Source organism: Danio rerio, chromosome 16 (assembly GCF_052040795.2).
Source record: "Danio rerio strain M-AB ecotype USA chromosome 16, GRCz13ab, whole genome shotgun sequence".
NCBI lineage: Eukaryota > Metazoa > Chordata > Actinopteri > Cypriniformes > Danionidae > Danio > Danio rerio.
The window spans coordinates 10167507-10191889 of NC_141036.1; the positions used below are offsets into that span (position 1 = coordinate 10167507).

The window sequence follows — 24383 nt, forward strand, 5'->3', positions numbered from 1 at the left end:
ACATTCATGACAGTTACCACATTTGTTTTTTCTATAATGGATGTCAATATTTACAGGTTTCCAATATTATATCTTCTATGTTGAACGCATAAAAAGTCAAACTGCTTTAAAACAAGTCAAGTGTGAGTAAATTATAGCAGAATTAAAAAATTGTCTGTCCCTTAAATGACACAAACTGCTACTTATGGCAAATTAAATGCTTCCTTAGTGAACAAAAGTATTAATTGCTTTTTTAAATACATATTTCAAAAAATTTAATTTGTGTTGGGCATCTGCTTGTCAAGATCACCAGTGATCCAGGCTTGCAGAACGCTGGCAAACATGCACCAAACCCCCAGACTACTCTTCTGTCACTATATGAACTACAAATTCCATCATGCACCACGCAGACACCTGTTGGGCATCTCCGATGTTTGCACACACACAGCTGGTAGCTCATCTAAGACTGATTACACAGACTATATATACTGCCCCCATTCCCACACACAGTGCTGAGTCTTGTTATACTGTAGCATCACGAAGTGGCTTGTTTTGCTTTACCGTGTTCACTGACCCTTGCCTTGTTTATCAAGCATGCAGCCTGTACTGACCATTCACCTGTTTCTTGACTGTACCTTTTGTTTAGATTACCTGTATGTACCCGTTTGCTTCTGTGGTTGACCATTGCATCCCTAATGATTCTTAATAAAACTGCACTTGGATTCTCAACTATGTTCCAGAAGTTATGAAATGAAAACAAATATAAATGTGAATTTGAGAAAGTGATGATACACTGAACTGGTTTATTTAACTGTAATAAAAAAACAAACATAAAAATATGTACAAGGTATGTTCTAAAAAGACGTCAAAACATCAACACAGAATGAGGAATGTGTAAACTATACAGTTATTCCATGCATCACATGACAGTCAAATGATAAAGATAGCTTTAATATGCAAAAACCATCTGAGTATTTATAAAGAAAAGACTCAATGGACATCAAGTCAGGATTTTTTATGGCTTCACATCACAAAGAAAAAAAACCTGCATAAAAGCTTGACTGACGTATAATAGTGCTTTAAAGAGGAGTTTCTGATTTTGTGTAGTCCATCATAGTGTTTATTTAAACAAGTTAATTAGTACCAGCAGATCGACTGGAGTGCATTCCCAGTCAGACATGTCTGGAAGCGTTTTCCTCTTCTAATGCAGTGCCTACAATAAAATCACTGATGCACAAAATGATTTGTGCACTGCTGCAGGGTCCCAAGTCCTCCACAAACCATTAAATTTCGGTAAGAGTGACCCGGAAACAGTCCGCATGGTTGTCAATGGCCAGAATAAAAGTGTCCTCGTTGCAGTAGTGCTCGATGATGTTGTCATCCATGTTGACCAGGATACTAGTGGCCGAATGAAAGCAAAATTCAATAACACTTTTCATTCCGGATAATTAAACCAAAGGGATACAATTTTATTCTTAACTCACCCTTTCTTGCTTTTCTTATAGATTTTAGTCATTTTCTCCACAGGAACAGAATATTTGCCCGATATCTAAGAGAGAAAAAGAGATTAAAAAAAATTAACCAACAGTAAACAAACATCTTTTGACAAGTCTTTGTAAACGGCAGATTATTTCAGTCTCTTGTATTCAACGGAAAGTAATTTGATCTATTAAGGAATGCAGAGTAATACATAATCACTTCTGCCTGCTAAAGGTGCTGTATATAAGCTTTTTACTCTTCTAAAAGTATAAAAATACCATATTATGTTTGCAGATATTTAAGAAACATTGCAAGTAAACATACTAGTTTATCTGAAAAACAATCCTATAGTCGGTTCTCCTCTTTTAAAAATGTGCGTTCCGTGTCAGAACGCGATCTTTGTTTTGGTCTCTATAACCCACTTCTTTTTGGCCAGTTCTAACTTTTCTTTTTCAAACTTTATGTTTGCTATTTATTTTATTTTTAAGATCTGCTGCTTCTTTAAGTATAGCAATGAATGTCAAGTAAAATGGTATTTAAACTCACATTGGTGGCATTTAACACTGACAATGATCACCTCAGGTACTGATTATGTGCTTTATTAATAGTAGTTATACTCAGGGCTTTACATTAACTTTTTTAATCACCAGCCAATGTGGCTAGTAGATTTCCAACATTACTAGCCACTTGCCATTTTCACTAGCCACAATTTTGTTGTTTGGAAAATCTATTTTATATGAATAAATGTGACTTTGACATGCTAAAATGACTTGATTTAAATGTTGTGTTGTCCACATGCCTCCTCATTCATTTCACTGTTTGAGTGTTGTGTGTGAGCTTGCTCACTGTGCATGAGCAAATGGGTTGTGTTGCATTGCAATTGGTTTTTATTTCAGATGACTTTTTAGGGCTCAGAATTAAGGTTTTACCAAATTCATCTCTAACCACACCAAAAAGAAAAAAAAATATATTTCTTAGCCACATATTTTAAATGTGTCAAAGCAAGCAAATATATAGCTGTATACATGCGCTTTTTATTCAACAAAACTTTTCTTTTTTTTTTTTTTAAATTAACATTTAAAAAGATCTATTGTCATGTATCTAAAATATGCACAGTAATCTGTCCTGGCTAAAGGTACCAGATCAGCAGTTACTACACACAATCGGGGAGTTAAGCAGGTAAAAACATACCACGAGTAATAATGAAAGGATGATTACGTGCCTGAGAATATTTAAAAACATCTTGAGCTCTTAAAAGCAGCAGGACTGTGGGTACACCAGCATCGTTTTTTTGTCCAATCTTTTTCAAAGAGAACTGATCGCACCAGTTGTGCTTCCTTTACACACGGTTGTTTCGCGCAAGTAAACGGAAGCGCGCGCTTTTTAACAGTTTTTTAACAGTTCATTCCGCTGTGGCATTACATCACCTGTGCGCGCGAGTAATCATCCTCTGATAAGGTATTCACCTGCTTTGTCTCGTGCGAACACAGTTGTTGTCAGTCGTGCTGCTTCTCGATTCTAAGATCACATTTGCACGCATATTGGGCCATCCTTATAGTCGAACTCTGCTTTAAGAAAATTACAATGTAAAAATTATTTCCAACCTGCCAAAGTGGCTAGTGGGAGCGGCTGTCTTACCCGCCAAGGCTGAAATCTACCCGCATTTGGCGGGTGTTAATGTAAAGCCCTGATTATACTGTAGTTTAGCTACAATATCGCAGAAAAAGAAACCATTTTTAGAATAGTAATATCAGATGTCGTTGTCGCAGTTGGTTAGATCGAAAAACTCCTTTAACATGGCAAAATATTCCCTTTGATCATTTGTCGTCAAGTGTAGTTGCAAACATTGTGGGCTCAATAGTCAGGCACGCTCACTTTTGTTGGTGTTGTCAATCTGGCAACCTGCATTTACGTGAAGTCGTCAGATGAGGGGTCGGGTGAAAAAAACCCTTCTCTAGTGTTTTGAATTCGGACAGCAATACCTAGTTCATTTCCCAGAGATGGGTTGTGGCTGGAAGGGCATCCGCTGCGTCAAAACGTGCTGGATAAGTTGGCGGTTCATTCCGCTGTGGCGATCCCGCATTAATAAAGGGATTAAGCCGACAAGAAAAAGAATGACTAAAAACCTAGTTCAACCACTCAATACTTAGTTCAATCCTAAACTGCACCTTTAAGAAAGAAATAACAGCACCTTTTATTATTTAAGTGTAAACTCCATGTGACACTGTACTTACAGCTTCAAGTAAACTTTTCAGCGTTGGAGACCTCAGCATCAGTGCATCAAAAACCTCATCAGCTTCTCTCCTTACGTACAGCAGGACTGCAGAAACATCATGTTCAGATATGCGTGTGAATGTGTATCAGTCAGTGCTGGTATACATATACAGTGCTCAGCATAATTGAGTACACCCCATTTTGAAAATGAATATTTTTATCCATTTCTCAGTGAATATAGGCACTATATTTTGGTTTATTTAAACAAAACAAACTTTATTAAACAGATATATTTATTATAATATTTTTTTAGTCATCAACCATATTTAGAAATTGAAATATAATACAAGAACATCAGCAAAATATTGAACAACAATATTTTTTTGCTTCTCTAGAGTTTTCCTTTTTAATATTTGTATTTAATACTTTTCTATAACATACAGTATACATTTGGGTGTACTAGTGTTTGGACCATTATCGTAAGTTATTTTGTTAGATTTGCTCCAGATTTGGCTTCAGTACTGACTTATCTGATGTATATGCACAAACACAATACTGTATAGCTTCCTATTAAAAATATAAATTTAAAAGATAACTTGTGAAGGGTGTACTTATATACGCTAAGCACTGTATATTCATATTTATTAATGTACAAGGTTTGTTGGTAGTTTAAATTTGACTCTTGTGCAGTAATTCATACCTTTCCTCTCCTCTCTGCTGTATTTGGTAGGTGGAGAATCGGCCTCTGATGTCCCGAACGGTCTCTTCACGGCCACCCTGGATGCCAAACAGATAAACTCATTTAGAAATGACAGTAGTGCTTTTCAAGGCTACATTAACTCTGTAAGAAATAAATCATAACAGACTGAAACACTGGCTTGCCAAGACTTTAAAAGACTTGATATAAAAGAAATGCTATTATTTTATAGAGAAAAACCAGCTCACAAATCAGAGTAGTAGAAAATTATTATGTGCTATGCTCAAAGATGAATAGATGGCTGATAACAAACACAAACAAAAAAGACTTTGTTAAAGACTATCAACAGTGTTATTAAATTATTGAAGATTTTAGAATGATTTTATTGAGAATTGTTTTTTTTTATGTAATAAAATTATAAACACAAACTAATTTTATTTGTATTTTTTGGTTGTTGAATATAAGGTTTATACATCAAGCTGTTTAGCTCGTATACTGTTCTGGGAAATAATTAGACCACACTTATTATCAGTTCTCTAAAATTTTGCAGTTTATAAATAAATCACACAAAAAAATAGGTATTATTGCAGGCAATAATAACCTTAAAGTGGTTTATGATTTTTTTACAGAGCTGAAGCATGACAAAGTTAAACATAAAATAGGAAAAATAAACATGCACCATAAAACACACTTTCCACTAACAATTTTGGTGTGGTAAAAGCTATACTACATCCCTGTAGAAGAATATTCACAGTAATTTAACTGACCCGTCATTCTCCATTTCTTCAACACCAAAACTAAACACCTGTACACAAAGAGATCACAAAACATTATAAAGACTACACATACAGGACGCTACAAAATAACGCAGCCATAATATCCTTTAATTACGTCTAATGATTACTAAGAGACTACACCCCAGTAATAAGAACGGATCATTAGACAATTTCAGTATGACTTCATGAACTGTGCTCATTCTCTTCCTCACCTGGCCGGCTCTCTGGAGATTGTTCAAATGGACATCGGGGATGAAGAGCACAGGCTGGGACTCCAAGTCTGTCATAGCTTTGAAAAGCGTAATGTCTGGCCTCTTTGGAGGTAAACTGGCCAAATTTCCTCTCTTACCTAAAATATGAAAAAACATCACAATCAGAAGGCCGATGTAGAGAAATGCATATACTCCCATATTCTGATTCATCGCCAACTAATATAAGAACATTCTGTGTAAATGAAAGTATAACTGACAAAACTCTTACCATCCTGACCGTGCCCGCCAACAGTCTGACCTTTAACCTTCTTCCGAAGTTGCTTTTTCTCCTCATCACGTATTTTTCGCTCGGCTCCCTGTACAGAAGAGAGGTTTGTGTGATCTTGAATGGACAGTTCACCCAAAAATGTAAATTGTGTCATCATTTGCTCAACCTTCATTTGTCATAAACCTGTTTGACTCTCTTTTTTCTGTTGAAGACAAATGAAGTTATTTTGAACAATGTTGAAAACCTGTAATCAGTGAACTCCTTCGTAATTGTACTATGGAAATCAACGGTCATAAAATTTTTCACAATATCACCTTCTTTCGTGTTCAACAGAAAAGAAAACTCATAAAGGCTTGGAACAACTTGAGGTTAAAATGAACAGTTTGCCCCAAAATACCATTTACCCAACCTCATATGGTTCCAAACATTTATGAGTTACATTTGATGAACAGAATTATTAGCCGCACTGAATTATTAGCCCCCCATTTTCTGTTTAACGGAGAGCAGATCTTTTTTAAACACATTTCTAAACATAATTTTTATCAACTCATTTCTAATAACTGTTTTATTTGATCTTTGCCATGATGACAGTAAATAATATTTGACTAGATATGTTTCAAGACACTTCTATACAGCTTAAAGTGACAATTAAAGGCTTAACTAGGTTAATTAGGCAGGTTAGGGTAATTAGGCAAGTTATTGTTTAACGATGGTTTGTTCTGTAGACGATCGAAAAATATATAGCTTAAAGAGGTTAATAATATTGAGCTTAAAATGTTCTTTAAAAAATTAAGAACTGCTTTTATTCTGGCCGAAATGCAACAAATAAGACTTTCTCCAGAAGAAAAAATATTATCAGACATACTGTGAAAATTCCATTGCTCCGTTAAACATCATTTGGGAAATATTTAAAAAAGAAATGGAGGGTTAATAATTCTGACTTCAAATGCATATTGGAGAAACCTGAAATCCTGTAACCATTGACATTCATAATTGGAAAAACAATATTAGGGAAGTACGTTTTCACAGGCTCGCTTTAAAATATCTTGTTTTCAGTTCAAAAAAAGAAAAGAAAACGAGACAAACAGGTACGGCACTAGTAAAGGTTAGGCATGACAGCATTTTTATTTTTGGGTGAACTATTTATTTAAGTAAATACTGACAAAATGTTAATTTTGGGGTAAATTATCCCTTAAATGGCAGAGGAATTCAAAAGACAACTTAAACACAAATAGAATTAGACTACTAATGTCACAAATATAGCCAGTACTGAAAACAACAAATGGCAAATATAGGATATTTCCAATGCAAATGCTTAACACTTATTTTAAAACCATGTAATGTAAAACAACCGCACTGACATTGAACAAACCTTGTCACAGAAGACCTTGATCTGAGCGTAGGCTCTATGGATGGGTCTGTTGCTCCTGTTATTGTAACTGTATGTGTCAATCTGAATCATAAGTGGAAGACCTTTAACTCCTTTCTGAGAGGAGAAATCGGTGCTCAGACAGTTCACAGTAATGAAAACCTAGACGGAAAACACACATGCAGATTTGGTTTTAGCTTGGTGTAATATAAACTGGTTGCTTAATTGTGAAATTTTAAAAGCTAGGCAATATGTTTGTCCAATGACAGACAGGACAAGTTCAGTAAACATAAAAATCACGAACACATCAAAAGAGAAACGGAAACTTTTAAAGCTATGGAACCACTTTTTGGAGGAAGCATTTCTTAAAACCTAAAAATATCTGTTTTGTTAAATTGCATTTTCTGTTCAATGTGTTAACCTTATGAAGTAAAATCTCCAAACAGTGACTCTACACCAGAGATGCCCAAAATAAGGCCCACAGGCCAAAGTTGGCCCATTGTAACCTTTGATTTGGCCCACTATACCATCTGAGAGGAGAGTGAAACTGAGTACTAAAGAAGGGATTTTCCCTTTAGCTTGGAAAGAAGCAAAGGTTTTCCCTTTACAGAAAAATGCAGCGCTGAGGTTTAGTGGGGCTAAAAGTCAACCAATAAGTTCTTAGTAAAGGGTTTGAAACAATAGTGTGTGAACAAATTCTATTATTTTTTTTAAAGAAATCAATTTATTCTTTGACTTTCAGCATGCACATCGAGTAGGACACTCAACAGGAACAGCATTACCAGAAATAATTAATGATTGTTTAGTACAGATTGATGATAGTAATTTAGTAGGAGCAGTATTGTTGGATTTTAGCTCTGCTTTTGATGTACTGGATCATAAATTATTGCTTGAAAATTTAAATTATATAAATTTTCTTCTCAAACTGTGCACTGGTTTAAAAGTCTATATAGTTATCTGACTAGTAGGAGGCAATGTGTATTTTATAATACAAGTTATTCAAAAGTGAAAGAGTTGTAATGTGGTGTACCTCAAGGAAGTTGTTTAGGACCATTGATATTTTCTATTTTTTACCAATGATCTTTCTTTGGTTATGCATGCTAGGGCAGTTATGTTTGCAGATGATACAACATTATATCTACCAGCGGCATCGATTGAAAAATTATCTGCTGATTTAGATGAGGAGTTACAAAATGTGTGTTTGGTTCACACTTTCAATTTAAATGTAAACCACTGTTAAATTAGTCTGTATTGAGTGTGCCTATTGAACGGGAGGAGGAAATTAGGCTTCTTAAAGTTCTTTGTGATAGTAGGTTAAAGTGGTCAAAACAGATTGATAAAATGGTAATAGTTATGGGAAGAGGTTTATCAATTATTAAGAGATGTGTAAAACTTTTACCACAGTCCTATATCTCTCAAAATATTCAGGCAATTGTTCTTATCTAGATTATGGTCCAGTGGTATGGTCGAGTGCATCAAGTAAAGGCTTAGATTACAGTTAGTCCAGAATAGAGCTTGGTAGTGGCTAATGGGGATCTTGATAAATAAAGTTAAAAAAATATATACAAAAAATGGAGAGGGTTGGGTAAAATGCCTTTAACGCAGAGATCATCATTTCTAATTAGACGTAAACTTCTTTGTGTTTTATTGCTGAGCTACAAAAAACCCTGAAATTAAATGTTTTAATTAAATGTTGTAAATTAAATAATCAATATAAATGCTGTTATAAATAATCCGTCGAGAGACAGTATTTATGACTATGCAGAAGACATCAGTGAACAAATCAAGACAACAACTAGTGTAATTCTCTTATAAATTAGACAGTTTTTTGTTTTTACTATAATAAGTTTATTATAAAATGTAAAGAAAAAACTGTATTAGTAAATATAAAGCAATGTTTTCTAGCCATTTTTAAACATTATGAAATAAATTAGGAAATTAGCCATGGAAACTATATTTTCCTTCGGCCCACAAGCCTCAATCAAGTTTGTTTTTTTGCCCTTCATAGGAAATAATTTAAGTGCCCATGCTCCAGACAAAAACCACTTAAGCACTCTTTAACTGTGCACCTTTCTGCAGTTTATTCAAATAGTAAGCAAAACAAAATTTGATTCGAAATATTCCCAACTGTAACCTGTCGAATGCCAATACATCAAGAGACACTGGAAAAACGTCTGTTGATAGATGAAAGCTAGCGAATCTTTCGGCCTGAGGTGAAAATAGTTTCCCACTGACGGTCTCCCGTCCTTTCATGTCTGTGCCTGTAGCTGTTGTTTCATAGAGGAGCCTGTTGTTCTGCGTTATGAGAACCACTTGCTTTCTCAGGGCCACGTGACCAATTCTGACAGGAATCAGTTAGCGACCACATATGCAGACAAATCTTTCACAACAGATCTTCCTAGTCTTTCAGTAGGAGTGTGCGTGTAGGTGCATGTGGGAAAATGATGGTTGAATAAATACAAAGTATCACTGAAACCTTACAACATCAGTTGTATCTTGACAAGATTAAGATTAGGTTCTTTTTCCAGAGACTGCTTGTTGAAATACAATATTACACTAACACTGATAACAATAATAATTTACACTACCGGTCAAAAGTTTGGGGTCAGACGGATTTTTTAATATTTTTAAATAAGCTTCTCCTGCTTACAAAGGCTGCATTTTTTTCCATCAAATATACAGTACAAATTTTGAAAATTATGAAGTGTTATTGCACTATAAATGGTCAAAAGTAGTTTATCATTTAATGTAATCATTTATTCCAGTGCTTTTAATAAGGAATATTCAGCTTCCAGTCTTCAGAGTTACATGGTTCTTCAGAAATCACTCTAATATTAATTAATATTATTATTAGTAATGGTAATAGTAATAAAAGCAATGAGGATTGGAGTAAAAATTCTATTTGAAACTACATACAATAAGAAAGCAGTTATTTAAAATTCTAATAAATATTTAACATTGTTTTTTACATTTAATAAATGCTGCCTTAAACAGAATAGTTTTCTTTAAAAAAATAAATAAAACTGACCCCAAACTCTTGACCAGTAGTGGAATTATAATAATAATAAAATTACACATTAAAAGGGATGAATTACACCCCTTTTAACAAGATATAAAATAAGTCTTTGATGTCCCCAGTGTGTGTATGTGAAGTTTTAGCTAAAAAAAAATACCACACAAAAAACTAATAACTTTTTGAAACAGCACCCTTTAGACTTTGATTCAAATTGTGCCATTTTAGTGACTGTCTCTTTAAATTCAAATGAGAATGTATTCCACACACACTCATTTCAAACAAACACCTATGAGTCAGCATAGCGCCAGATTTAAAACTCATATGGCGGATGGCAGCTTCTCATTAAGGGCTGCTTATGGTAATGAGGAGGGATCATCACTGATGGGCGGGGCTATCCTCTCATTCTTTCTTTCTATAGGTCATCAACGTGTTTCTGCAGACTGATTTATTAAACAAATCGTGATTATAAAAAAACAAATGATCATTGGAGGGTGGATATATTCACACACTGTTGGCAGACAATGTTGTTTAAACCACTTACAAAAGAGATTTTTGCATAATAGGTCTCCTTTGAGTAAGAATAAATAATAATAATCATCATAATTATAACTAAATTATTTAGGGGGTTAAGTTATAGGGCTCTATTTTAAGGATCTAGGTGCAAAGTCTAAAACACATGGCGCTAAAGCATTAAGGGCATGTCCGAATCCACTTTTGTTATTTTAAGGATAAAAAAAATAACAATCAGAGTCTCATATCCCATTCCCTTTAATGTTTGCTTTTCCCAGTTGTGTCGCACCATGGCGGATTTGCTATTTACATGGCGGACTTTGTAAGTGGAGAAACTAAATGGAAAAACTGAACTCTTCATTACCGAGAAAACAGTTAAACAGAGCATCTGCAGCGCGAGGATAAAGAATTAGTCTCCTCCATTCAGCCTCTTTACTTTCTCCTTCTTTCTTTAGTGGATAAGGAAACTCTGTTGTATGCACAGACACACAGTAGCCTACATAATGTTGTCTGTTGAGCGCAAATATTTGTTTTAAAACTATTTCTAAATTCAGTTTTAATTTCCAGCAAACGAATAAATGAACAATAATAACGAAGTGTGCTCAAAAAAGTTATATCCAAACACACGTCCTATGCCATGTATGGTCCAAAACCTGACAGGTGGACAAATCTAAGCTTGTTTTTAATAAAACTAATCTAAATATACTAAACTAAAAAAAGCCCCTCGAGATGAAGATGGCATGGATGTAGGGGTTTTAATATTCATGTCGAAAATAATAACCTTTGTAATATTTTAATCCTTTAATTCTTTTTCATATGTAAAGATATTTCTGTATTGCTGTACATCCTATGTGTATTAAGCAATGTGTAAGCCAGGCGCACAACTGACACACTCTGCGATTGACTTTAGACCTGCTATCAGCTGGTCTATCGTGCAGTCTATTTTAATTCCTTAACGCGCCAACAATGCGCCTTAACACACCTCTTTTCTAGACTGGAACACCCATAAGCGCATAAAGGGGCAAAAATGGATTTGCTATTTAAACAACATGGTGCAAAATGAGAAAATTTCTGTTGCGCTGGTCTGAAAATAGCAACACGTTGCGGCAAAAGCATCTTGCGCCTTATTACGCCAGGTGTATGATTGGGCCTATAGAATTTGAATAGCCACAGGTATGAATGATTTCATGTGGGGCTCCGTAGTGGATTTTGGTAGTTTTAGTCTGTGACTGAATGTGTTTTTATATGACATCAATGTCACATGCAGGGGTGTGATTTATTTCTAAGCATACTGAGAAGTTTTTTTTTTCCTCAGACACCTCGACCAGAGACTCCAGCTCTACTCCAATCACAGAGCTCACTTTCCTGATATAAAAGGCATGTAAATGTGTGCACCCCATTTTTAGAAACATCTTTAACACATGCACGCAAGCACACACACATTCAGAGATCCAGACATCTTTCTATTGGGTATTCCACTAGATGTAACGATGACACATCAGGCTACTTCAAAAGCCCATTTTAAAAGACAAATATTGACCGTGAGGCTGGGTGGACCTCCACCCTTAAGTGTGCACTTAAAGTAAGCTTGTTAAGTACTGAAACTAAGAAGTAAAAAGCTTCTGACTGTGAAAAGGATGCTGGAAGAGAAGGAGATGGAAGTCCTTTCCAGGCTTTTATCAAACTTCAGGTAGTCCTGCGACAAACTGGACATTCAAGTGAAACTCTGAAAAAGCTTGAAAGTCTCACCTTAGCCTCCTCATTGACATCCCAAGTGAATGACACTGCATTATAAGCGATTTCCTCGATGTTGCCAATGGTGTTGAAACTCTCTTTATAGTCAGCTGAGGGGGAAAAGGGGGGAACATGATATTAGTTACTGTCTATTAAAAAAATAATTAAGGCATAAATCTGATGTCTGAGATTTTCTGTATTTATTTCGAAATGTTCATTCATTCATTTTATTTTCAGCTTAGTCCCTTTATTAATCTAAGGTCACCACATTGGAATGAACCGCCAACTTATCCAGCATATGTTTTACAAGGCGGAAGCCCTTCCAGCTGCAACCCATCTCTGGGAAACACCATTTTTAAATGTTAAAAATACCGAATGAAATGATGCTATTCATAAAGACACACAGTTCACCCAAAATGTCAAATTCTGCCATATTTACTTTACTTGTCTTTGAGTTTCTTTCTTCTGTCGAACACACAAGATGATATTTTGCAAAAAAGCAAGAAACCTGTAATTGACTTCTATTACATTTGTATTTCTTACTATTAAAATCAATTACAGGTTTCCAGCTTTCTTTAAAAGATCTTCTTTTGTGTCCAACAGAAGAAAGAAACATTATAAACGGTTTGGAACCACTTGAGGGAAAGTAAATAGAGGATAAATAATCATTTTTGAGTGAACAATCTTTTTGGGCTCTATTTTGACGGTCCATGCGCAGAGCGCAAAACGCAGGGCGCAAACACTTTCAGGGCGTGTCAGAACGCATTTTTGCTAACTTAAGGATGGGAAAATCCGCTTTGCGCCATGGCGCATGGTCTAAAAGTGTTGAGTTTATTTTCTTACTGAGTTATAGTTGTGTTTTGAGAACAAACCAATCAGAGTCTCATCTCCCATTCCCTTTAAGAGCCAGCTGCGTCGTGCCATAAGCACATTGCTATTAACAAGACGTAAAGTAAGTTCACATTCACTTTTGCTCTCGTGGATAGGGAAACCTTACCGCACAGACATCAATTAGCCTATAAATAATTAATTTAGTTTGTTAAGCGCAAAGATTTGTTTCAAATCTATTTCTAAATTCAGTTCTAATTTCCAGCCCACGAATAAATGATTAATAATAACAAAGTGTGGTAAAAATACTGAGTTATTTTCAAATATACCTGCTGTGCCCCATATGGTCTAAAACCTGACAGGTGGACAAATCTAAGCTTGTTTTTAATAAAACAAATATAAATATGGATATAATAAATAATACTGCTAATAATAATAACATTATACAAAAGCAAATTGAATGAACTGAAAAAGCCTCCCGAGATGAAGAAAGTATGAAGGCAGTGGTTTTTAAATTCATGTAGGCTAGAAATGAATATGTTTTGTAATATTTTAATCATTTATATTTATATCCTATATTTATCCTTATTACATATATCCTTAATATATTATATCTTTTTCATATGTAAAGATATTTGCGTATTGCTCTACATCTTGTGTGTACTGTGTAAGCCAGGCGCACTTTGCGCCAGACAATAGACCGACTTTGTTCTGGTCTAAAGAACAGACTATTTACAGTTTCTCAAAATAGCAATGCACAAAAACACGCCTGCTTTTTTAGACCAGAACGCCTATGGGCGCACATTTGAGCGCAAATGCATTTGCTATTTGAACAGTGTGGCGCAACACCTCAAAATGACCATTGCGCCAAGCTTAAAGTAGCAAAAGACTATCGCGCCGCACCTTGCGCCACATTGCGATGGGTGTATGATAGGGCCCATTATGTTTGACTTACTAAGCAAGATTGAGACCATTTAAACTTTTTTTTACCCAAAAGTACGAATTTCCGTTAAAAGTAGATGCTCTTTGAAAGATTTTACAAATGATGCTAAAAACACGACCCTCAGGATTAGCCCACTTGAGTGTTATTTTAAGACTAAGGCCTTTTGAAATGATCGCGCAGATAATATTATTAGTGAAATCGATCGTTCATTGTACATTTAAACGCCACCAGAAATGTGCAAATGTGCATTTAATATGCAAAGCTGCAAACAAATTTGAGCACTTCAGGATATATTCAATCATTTAACTAACACACACACACACACACACACACACACACACACACACACACACACACACACACACACACACACACACACACACACACACACACTATGACCTTAATGGCAGGCATTCTATTACACGCTTCACGTCTATGACATGGTACCTGCCTGCTGTGTAAATACAACACTGTTTAAATGTATGGCAGATGTTACTCAAGCCTTCCGTTTACAAAAGAGCAGGACCCTTCCCCAAGCCCCCGTTTGTCTGAGGATTCAGTCTCCCTCCCAACGGTTAACGCTCCTATTCAAATCCTGATCTTCAGCCTCAGGCACTATGAAAAATCCCTGGATACTGTTATTCAAATCAGGACAACATCAGCATCAGCAGATCGGGTTTCCATCTTCCAGAATCATGCCCAAACCATGTCAGTCTGCCAGATGCCACTGAGAAGACCATCACGGTGCCCCCCAGGTGTCAACCCCCCCACCCCGCCTCTTTTAACTTGACCCTCCCATTGTCCTTACGTTTCCCAGCTGGGAGTTATGATGGAAGACTTTGCCCAAAGCATTGTACTAAAGTTGCAGACCCCTTTTTTTTTGGATACACCTCAAAAAAGTGAATAAGGAAATGGCAAGATGAATGACGAACAAAAGAAGAGACTGCCATTATCTATTATCCTAGGAATACAGACGCGTAAATTGAAAGAAGAACAAAACAAAGACACACCACCCAAAAAAGGATCAGTATTATTCATAAAGTATATAGTTATATACATCATTTCAGTCATTTCAAATAGAACAGGAATTTTTACTGATAATTTTGAATAATTGAAATAATATAAGACCCTGGATCACTAACCCAGTCAAAAGTGTGAATTTTCGGAAATTGAGATTTATATCTAGCTTAATAGTTGAATAATATATATATATATATATATATATATATATATATATATATATATATATATATATATATATATATATATATTTTTTTTTTTTTTTATATTTATTTATATATTAAGCAAAATTGCATATTTGTTATAAAGAAACACAAATAATATTTGTATCAAACTGAAGTGACTTCCAATATCATCTAATGAGATTGAATAAATATACTTCATCTAAAGAGAAAACAAATGTATTTGTCTTACGGCTGTTGACAATTTGTCTTTTTTTCTTTTTTTTTTTTTTACTGTAATTTGACTTTATATCTAGTATGGTTAGTTATCCCATTAGAACAATAAGTTAATGCAACTAACATAACTAACATTAAGCAGCAATGAGCAAGAAATTTCTTACAGAATATATCAATGTTTGAGTAATATTAATGAAATGCAACCTAAAATGTCTTCAGTTTTATTGCTTTGGGACCCCTAAATAATATTTCCTTTTGATTATAGAATCAGTAAAATTAGAAATCATCATAAACTAAGATAAATACATGCTTTAAAATTATATTATATTGTTAACTCATGTTGGTTAATGTATATAATTAAAGTTAAAAGCTAAATTGGGGAGGAAGAGAAGGCTATTTTTAAAGTATTAAAAGGGATTGTTCACCCAAAAATGTAAACTTTTTCACTATTTCCTCAGACTTAAGTGATTCCAAACATTTATGAGATTCTTTTTTATGTTTTGCATTGATGGGTTTGCACTTCAATGTTTGGACTCTCAGCAGTGAATATTAAACCAGACTAAACTGAACTGAAATTAAACTCTGAAAACTGAACAGACACAGTTTCAAGTCACGATAATCTTCTACGTGAAGCTGTTTTTACACAATCTACAATGTAAAAGGGCTATAGAAATAAAGATGATTTGAACTGAATGCTGAACACAAAATAAGATATTTTGAAGGAAGCTAAAAACCTGTAACCCTTGACTTTCATTGTTGGAAAACAAATGCTATTGAAGTCAACGGTTACCCATTTCCAACATTCTTCAGAAAAATTTCCTTTGTGTTTAACAGAAGAAAGAAAGTCAAATAGGTTTGAAGCAAGTAAAGGATGAGTAAATGATGACAGAATGGAAAAAGTTTTAAACTTGGCACTAGAAATTTGCATCATCTTGTGTATAACACAGCCACTGTAAAACCTCAATGCTCTAAAATAATATTTTTGGTCTAATATTTCCAAATCTGGCATCACAGTGGTGTAGTGTGTAGTGTGATCGCCTCACAGTAAGAAGGTCACTGGTTCGAGCCCTGGCTGGTTCAGTTGGCATTTCTGTGTGGAGTTTGCATGTTCTCCCTTTGTACTGGTGGGTTTCCTTTGGGTGCTCTGGTTTCCCCCAAAGACATGCACTATAGGTGAATTAAATAAAATAAATTGACAGTAGTGTATGTGTGTGAATGCAGAAGTGTATGGGTGTTTCCCAGTACTGGGTTGTGGCTGGAAGGGCATCCGCTGCGTAAAAATATGCTGAATAAATTGGCGGTTAATTCCGCTATGGCGACCTCAGATTAATAAAGGGACTAAGCCGAAAATAAAATGAATAAATGGATTAATGGTCTCCAAATCTTTCTTTCTTTTTTTTTTTCAAACCACCACCAAATATCTCTCATTTAACCACAAAGTTGGTTAATAACCCCGAAGCTACATATATAAAAAATGCATTTAAAAAGAAAATCCCACCTATGTCAAGGACTCTCTGTTTGGCAGTGTGTTGACGGGTGTGCCAGTAGTTCCAATGTTTCAACTGCTCATCCCGACACTTCTCCTGTCCGAACACCACCATCACTACAGTCTTGAGGGAAAGATTTGCGGAATAACAATTATTGGTCTCTAATGTGAAGTTGATAGTGGTTTTCATGGCAAGCAGAACTCACCCGCACTTTACTGATGGGATGACGAAGGCCCTTGTTGGCCCCGGTCTCACTGAGTGTGATGCCATAGAACTGGCCCTTGTTCAGATACACCATCGGCCCATCGGCAGCCTTCTCACGGACAGAACGGCTTGCTTCAATATTATACTGGAACATGTTTCTAGGGGAGGATGAGAAAAAAGTGAGAATAAAAAAATCACAATAAATAAAAATTTCTCAAACCATAATGGTAAAAAAAGAGAAGAAAACATGGCCGAATGGCTAATGACTGAAAAATCTTTATGCTTCACATTCTTCATCAGGAATATGGAATATTATAGAAAAAAAGCCTGAGGGCCAAAGTTGGCCCATGGTAACTTATGATTTGGGCCACCATCCCATCTGAGAAGAGAGGGAGAATGATGGGGATGGTTTAGAGATTGTCATTTCAAATATATTTGTTTATTTGTTTGTTTTTTGTTAAGCTACAAAAAAAGTTTAATTTAAATGCTGTAATTTAGTTCAATATGTATGTACTGTCACCAGACCAATAGAGGACAATGCAGAGACTTTGCTGAGCAAATCAAGGCAAAGGAAGATTCTGCTCGACAGGTGTATTCAGCATTGAACTGCACTGTGTTATACATGTGATTGTTTTTGCTTTATTGTCATGAGTTATCATTAAAAGGTTATACTGCATTAGTTAATACAATTCAAAGTCATGTTTTCCATTTATTTTTAAATATTAGGAAATTGCCCATTGCAACTTTAATGCAAAATAGCTTGGCATATTTATGTTTGGCCCACAGCTCTCAATGATATTTGTTTTTTGGCTGATCATACCAAACGTTTGGGCACCCATGGTATAAGGTCTAATTGGAATTTTGCAAGACCCTGTATTTTTCTCTAAATCTACTCCATATTTATGTCATTTCTATATTTCCAGTGGTTACCTTTACTTAGAATATTGAAATAGAATAAAAATATTGTACAATATCAGATAATCCATTAAATAGTTTTAATGTATACACAATTAAAATTACAATTCAAAATAATGCATTGCTTATAATAATAATCTGTGTTGGCTAAATGTTGCATCTCTATTTTGAAGAAACACTAATCAGAGGTTTAGTTTTGAACTACTGAGATCAGTTAAGGAGCGCAGTCCTAAATTATAAAGAAATGGTCAAATCTGGATGTTTTTAATACCATCAAAACTTTCAAAAACAATGTTATTTAAATGAAATCCTGCAGGTACTTTGAGTCTAGAATATACAGTTGAAGTCAGAATTATTAGCCCCCTTCAAATTTTTTTTCTTCTTTTTTAATATTTTCCAAATGATGTTTAACAGAACGAGAAAATTTTCACAGTATGTCTGATAATATTTGTTCTTCTGGAAAAAGTCTTATTTGTTTTATTTCAGCAAGAATAAAAGCAGTATTAATTTTTTTTAAACACCATTTTAGGGACAAAATTATAAGCCTCTTTAAGCTCTATATTTTTTAATAGTCTACAGAACAAACCATCATTATACAATAACCTGCCTAACTACCCTAACCTGCCTAGTAAACCTAATTAACCTAGTTAAGCTTTTAAATGTCACTTTAAGCTGTATAGAAATGTCTTGAAAAATATCTAGTAAAATTCTATTGACTGTCATCATGGCAAAGATAAAATAAACCCATTATAAGAAATGAATTAATCAAAACTATTATGTTTAGAAATGTGTTAAAAAATCTTCTCTCTGTTAAACAGAAATTGGGGAAGAAATAAACAAGCAGTCTAATAATTAGACTGGGTATTAAATAGGGTATCTAACAATTCTGACTTTGACTGTATTTAAAAAATGCAATATACTGATCAGAAGTATGTGGTCAGCAAGTTTAAAAACATAATTATAATAACAATACTTACAACCCTGCTTGCTCATGTGTGAAATCTTCAGCCGCAGGCGTAGTAGGCACCCTGTACCTCTAAAAACAGTAAACATGACACAAAAGTTAATCTACTGCAAAAAAAAAAAAAAGTCATTATCTAAATGTTATGTCATAAAGCTTACCATAGGGTCCTCAGGATAGGAGTCCTCAAAGGTGCTGTCTGGTGTGCTGCACTGATCGTCCTTCATGTATCTATCATGGCTGACGCTCACTGAATCCTGTAAATGCGGATGGTAGGGCGTACGGTGATAATGAAGCTGCTGGTGATGGCTGGAGAATGACTGAGCATAAACCTCTGGCTTTACAGTGGCCACTACACCGTCCTCGGCAGGCACTGTGCCGAACAGGTCTTGCTTGTTTTCTGAATCAGGATTCAGTGACAGGTTGACCGGAAGTGACTTCAGGACATGAATACGATTTTCCGCGGACTCGACGCCATCTTGACTGATCCGACTAAAAGAAAGAGTCAGCAAACAAAATTAAATTTCTTTATCGTCTTCTAGTAAATGTTATAAATTAAAGAAATATTTACAGGGACAGTTCACCCAAAAATAAACATTCGGTTATTGTTTAGGAAACAGTTCACCCGAATATTTTCTCACTCTCAAGTGCTTACAAACATTTAGTTTCTTTCTTCTGTTGAACACAAAAGAAGATATACTGTGTTGAAGAAATCTGAAAACCTGTAACCATTGACATACCATCTCATGGTATAAAAACAGATACTTTAGAACACAGGTCTCAAACTCGATTCCTGGAGGGCCACAGCTCTGCACATTTTACTCCAACCCCAATCAAACACAGCTGATGCAACTAATCAAGGAGTTCAAGACTCTTTTGAAGACTATTATTTGGATTAGCTGTGTTTGAATAGGGTTGGAGCAAAACTGTGCTGAGCTGTGGCCCTCCAGGAATTGAGTTTGAGACCTATGCTAAAGATGCTATATTACTACTATTGACACTATGTAGTGTAGAAACTAAAGATACTATACTATATAGAGAGTTCTTTCCGAGTTTCATTATAAATATCTGCATTGGTTTACCCAAAAATGATTTAAAAACCTGTAGCCATTGACTTTCATGATATGAAAAACAGACATTATAGAGGTCAATGGCTACAGGTTTTCAGGATAATTTATGGGGTGAACAATCCCTTTAACTCAATGTAGATATTTATAATGAAACCAGAGAGATTTCTCTCACAAATGATCAAAGTATGGTCATGAAGGAAACATAATCTTAACCATAGGAGTCAAGTGGTTTGATCCAAATCCCTCAAGAGGGACTCTAGTGTTTTATTTGATCAAAAGATTTCATTTACATCTACACAATGATCAACACACATACACCGTGCACATCATACTGTATACTTGCTAATTAAGGACATTAATCATGTTTAAGAAACCAGCTAGTTTTGTTCTAGCATGTGAAAAACATTTGTTTACAAAATAAAGCAATCATGTTATTAGAGCTGTTGCAAAAAATCTATAATGAAATAGATTCAAAGATTTTCAAATGCATCACTATTCTCTCTTTCTTTTAAAGATTTATTTATTAGATTTTTTTGACAGTTAACAAACAAAGTAAAAAGAGACAATAACAGTACAAACAGAAAAATATATATATATATAACAGTACAGCATTGATTAAAAAATAAATAAATAAACCACACTATAACCCTCATACTGTACGACACACAGTATATGACATGCATAAACACTATATGATGTGCATAAATCAATTTTCAAATTGAGCATATAAACAGGTCTGTACCAGACGTTGAGGTTGACAGCATGGTGTATTAAGTAAAATAAACAGTAATAATAAAATAAAATAAAATAAAATAAACAAATAGAAAAAAATAAAAAAGAAATTTTTAAAAAAAGTGAGAGAAAAGGGAAAATGTATTAAATGAAGTAGGCTGGGGGGTGGCACATTCTTAAAACTATTCTCTCTTAAATCAATTCTAAGCTTCGTTGTAATGGCAGGAGGAGCTCTATGCAAGGTTTTCACTGTACATTCATTGCTCAAGAGGATGAGCACTTGTGCATTCGGTCATGCAAGTCAGTTTTTAAGTCACAAGCTGTATTTGTAAAAAAAAATGGATGAAAGGAGAACACAGTAATTTTTAAAAGCCTATAGCACCATCTGATCTTAAATATTAGCTCAGAATTCATTTGAAAGAGAATAGCAATGCATTTTGAAAATCTCAAATTTCCATATGATTTTTTTCCCGCAACAGCTTTAAATCTGATACATTATCTCTTATGGGTTTGGATTAACAGGGTGGACAAATAACAGAATTTTGATTTTTTTTGAGGTGATTTATAAAGTTTTCTTGGTTCTTTTAAGTGCAAGATTTCTTTTCGCATCATTCTTAAATATTTGAGGTGTAACATGTATCAAAAAGATGCTCCGAAGTTTGCAGTTGAACCTTTGACTTGCTTGCAAAAGAATAACCAACCTTTTTTCATGATCTTCTGGAAGTTTGTGCACTGGCAGGAGCCTCTTCTCTTTAGGAACCTAATGGAAAAGAGATACTTTCCGACATTAAATCTTCAAATACACATGCCCTGAGCAGCCACATTTCTTTATCTGCTCTCACCTTATAGTAATCATAAAGGATTCCCAGGGCAGCCACACTGTCCTCATCTCCATTAATGCTCATCATGGCCTTGGTGGCAGCAGTCAGTGGATTCTCCAAGTAAGACTTCCATGCCTCGTCTTCACTTGTGAAGGCACGGCGTGATGGAACGGTCATTTCATTAGGGACCACCACCACCAGACGCTTACTATAACAAACAGACATGCTGATATAAATGGACAAAGGTATGCATTTATTTATCTATTAGAAATAAATAATAATTGCATATACAGTTGAAGAATTATGACACTCTAAAAACACAGGGTTAAAAACTACCCAAATTGGGTTGTTTTAAACCTTACTGCTGGGTAAATATGGGACAGAACACATCAGGGGTTAGATTAACCCAAGTAATTGGGTTATTATTTTTAACCCCATATATGGGTTGTTTTTTCCACCCAATAATTGGTTATTTTTTTTACTTAAATAATAGGTTAATTTGATCCAAAAAAATCCAATTGTGCTGTTTTGACTTGGTGTCACTGAAGTACGGTGGGGGATGTGCAGCTTTGATTACAGGTGTACAAAAGGTGCTAGTAAGAAATGTCAAAATTCAGAAAGGTCTGACTAAGGGCTGCTATGAGCATAAATCTCATTTTAAACATCTGTAAATGCAAGGAATCTGCGTTTATGTTAAACCATTTTCATTGCATTTAAACAAATTAGTATATAATCCCAGTCAGCCCCTGCTGTAAGTTGATTTAATCCAAAGAGCTGGGTTGGAACTACCCAAGACTCTGAAAATAACCCTCAAAAATTACCCAAATGCCTCAACCCAAGATTTGGGAAGAAAAAATAACCCATGTTTTTTTTTTTAGAGTGTAGCCCCTCTTTGAATATTTTTTTTTCTTTTTTTAAATATTTCCCAAATGATAAGCAAGGACATTTTCACAGTATATTTAATTTTCTTCTTCTTCTGGAAAAAGTCTTATTTCGGCTTAAATAAAAGCAGTTTTTAATTTTTTAAAAACCATTTTAAGGGCAAAATTATTAGCCCCTTTAAGCTATTTTTTCCTTCTATAGTGTGCAGAAAAAACATTGTTATACAATAACTTGCCTAATTACCCTAACCTGCCTAGTCAACCTAATTAACCTAGTTAAGCCTTTAAATGTCACTTCAAGCTGTACAGAAGTGTCTTGAAAAATATCTAGTCAAATATTATTTACTGTGATCATGGCAGACATAAAATAAATCAGGTATTAAGGATGAGTTATTAAAACTATTATGCTTAGAAATGTGTGGAAGAAATCTGTGCTCCGTTAAACAGAATTTGGTGAAAAAAATAAACAGGGGGGCTAAAAATTCAGGGGGACTGAAAATTCTGACTTCAACTGTACACATTTATTATTCAATATGTACAGTCAAGCCCAATATGATTAATACCCCAGGCAAATTCTGACTTAAAGTAATAACACAGGCGTCAGCCAAAAGTTATACATTTCTCAGATTTTATTTAGATTCAAACAAAAACTTTAGGGAATTTACCAGGGGTATGAATCATTTTAGGCTTGACAGTATATATTAAGGATACATCAAATAATCTGAAGCATATAGACAAAAGTTACATGTAGCCTAATGTACAATGATTAAGGAAAGAAGTTAAAACAACAACACTGCAGACAGCAGGCTTAAAAGCAATAACACTACCTAACCTCTCTATACCTAAGGGTTCATAAAGTTTACAAAGGGTTGGAACATAGAAATTCCCAGCACTATCCTTTTACGTTTTCCACACAAATGCTTTTTTTCCATGGGACAATAGACTGTATCCTGCTGGATATTGATACTACAGTGAGGAAGGGTTCCATGGGCGGGGTTGTACAAGGATGTTAGCTAATATAAGGCACCTGCCATGCCCACCGTTATAGCTGTACTACAATAGACAAACTCATAACAGAAGAGAAAAGTTAACGAAAAAACATTAAAACATCACACTTGTTGATTGTTGTTGCAATGTACACTGGAAACAATTAAACAATTATATAAAAAAAACAATCTTCTAAAATTACGTCACATGTAAATAAAACACGTCATGAAAATCATTGTAACATCTGGTTGCGCTTGACTCCGTTTGTTGAGTCTTTTCTTGTAAATTATGCTAGTGTTTACATCAGGGACTTACTTCTCCTCCTGAGCCATGTGCAGTTTGCTGGGCTCCCACAGTGAAACTGGACTTTCAGGTCGGTGAAGATACGGCAGGTGAGTAGCAGGGAAAGGCTGGATGAAAAAAAAAAACTCGGACTACAGGTCAAACAACTTCTCGCATCCGACTCTCATTACAGCATCCTCCGTCTGTACCGCACAAAGGACAGGAGCCAAACATTCAGGATCAAGCGGAAAAGCGTTTTAATTCTGGGAGGACTCAAGGTGACTGTTACTATAAGCAAGTAAAGGTGCGCTCTCGTTACCTGGAGGAGGGGACGAAGCAGCCAATCCCGAAGTAGCTACTTTGATTCGGCGATGGGGATTAGTTTAACAGTAAGAAGGCGTGGCTTACACTGTTAAAACATGCGTCTAAACAGAGAATATAAATATGTTCGTGGGAGATTTTTCTTCGTCGATTGCGCAATGAGATGGGTTTCACGGCAATTAGTGATTAGACTTCTTAACAATATATATATATATATATATATATATATATATATATATATATATATATATATATATATATATATATATATATATATAT

The 24383-nt window shown here is 34.8% G+C and overlaps 1 protein-coding gene across 1 annotated transcript; it reads right to left on the bottom strand.

The window, feature by feature from the left end:
- Positions 1-748: 748 nt before the first annotated feature.
- On the bottom strand, positions 749-24089 carry grhl2a (grainyhead-like transcription factor 2a). Its single transcript, NM_001326533.2, is given in 16 exon segments — positions 749-1377; positions 1464-1528; positions 3693-3778; positions 4373-4449; positions 5137-5174; positions 5358-5494; positions 5626-5713; positions 6998-7156; positions 12270-12364; positions 16942-17053; positions 17136-17292; positions 19027-19085; positions 19172-19502; positions 21514-21572; positions 21655-21841; positions 23817-24089. Coding segments are annotated over 16 exon segments (1782 nt in total). The 5' UTR covers positions 23834-24089; the 3' UTR covers positions 749-1262.
- Between the last annotated feature and the right edge of the window lie 294 nt (positions 24090-24383).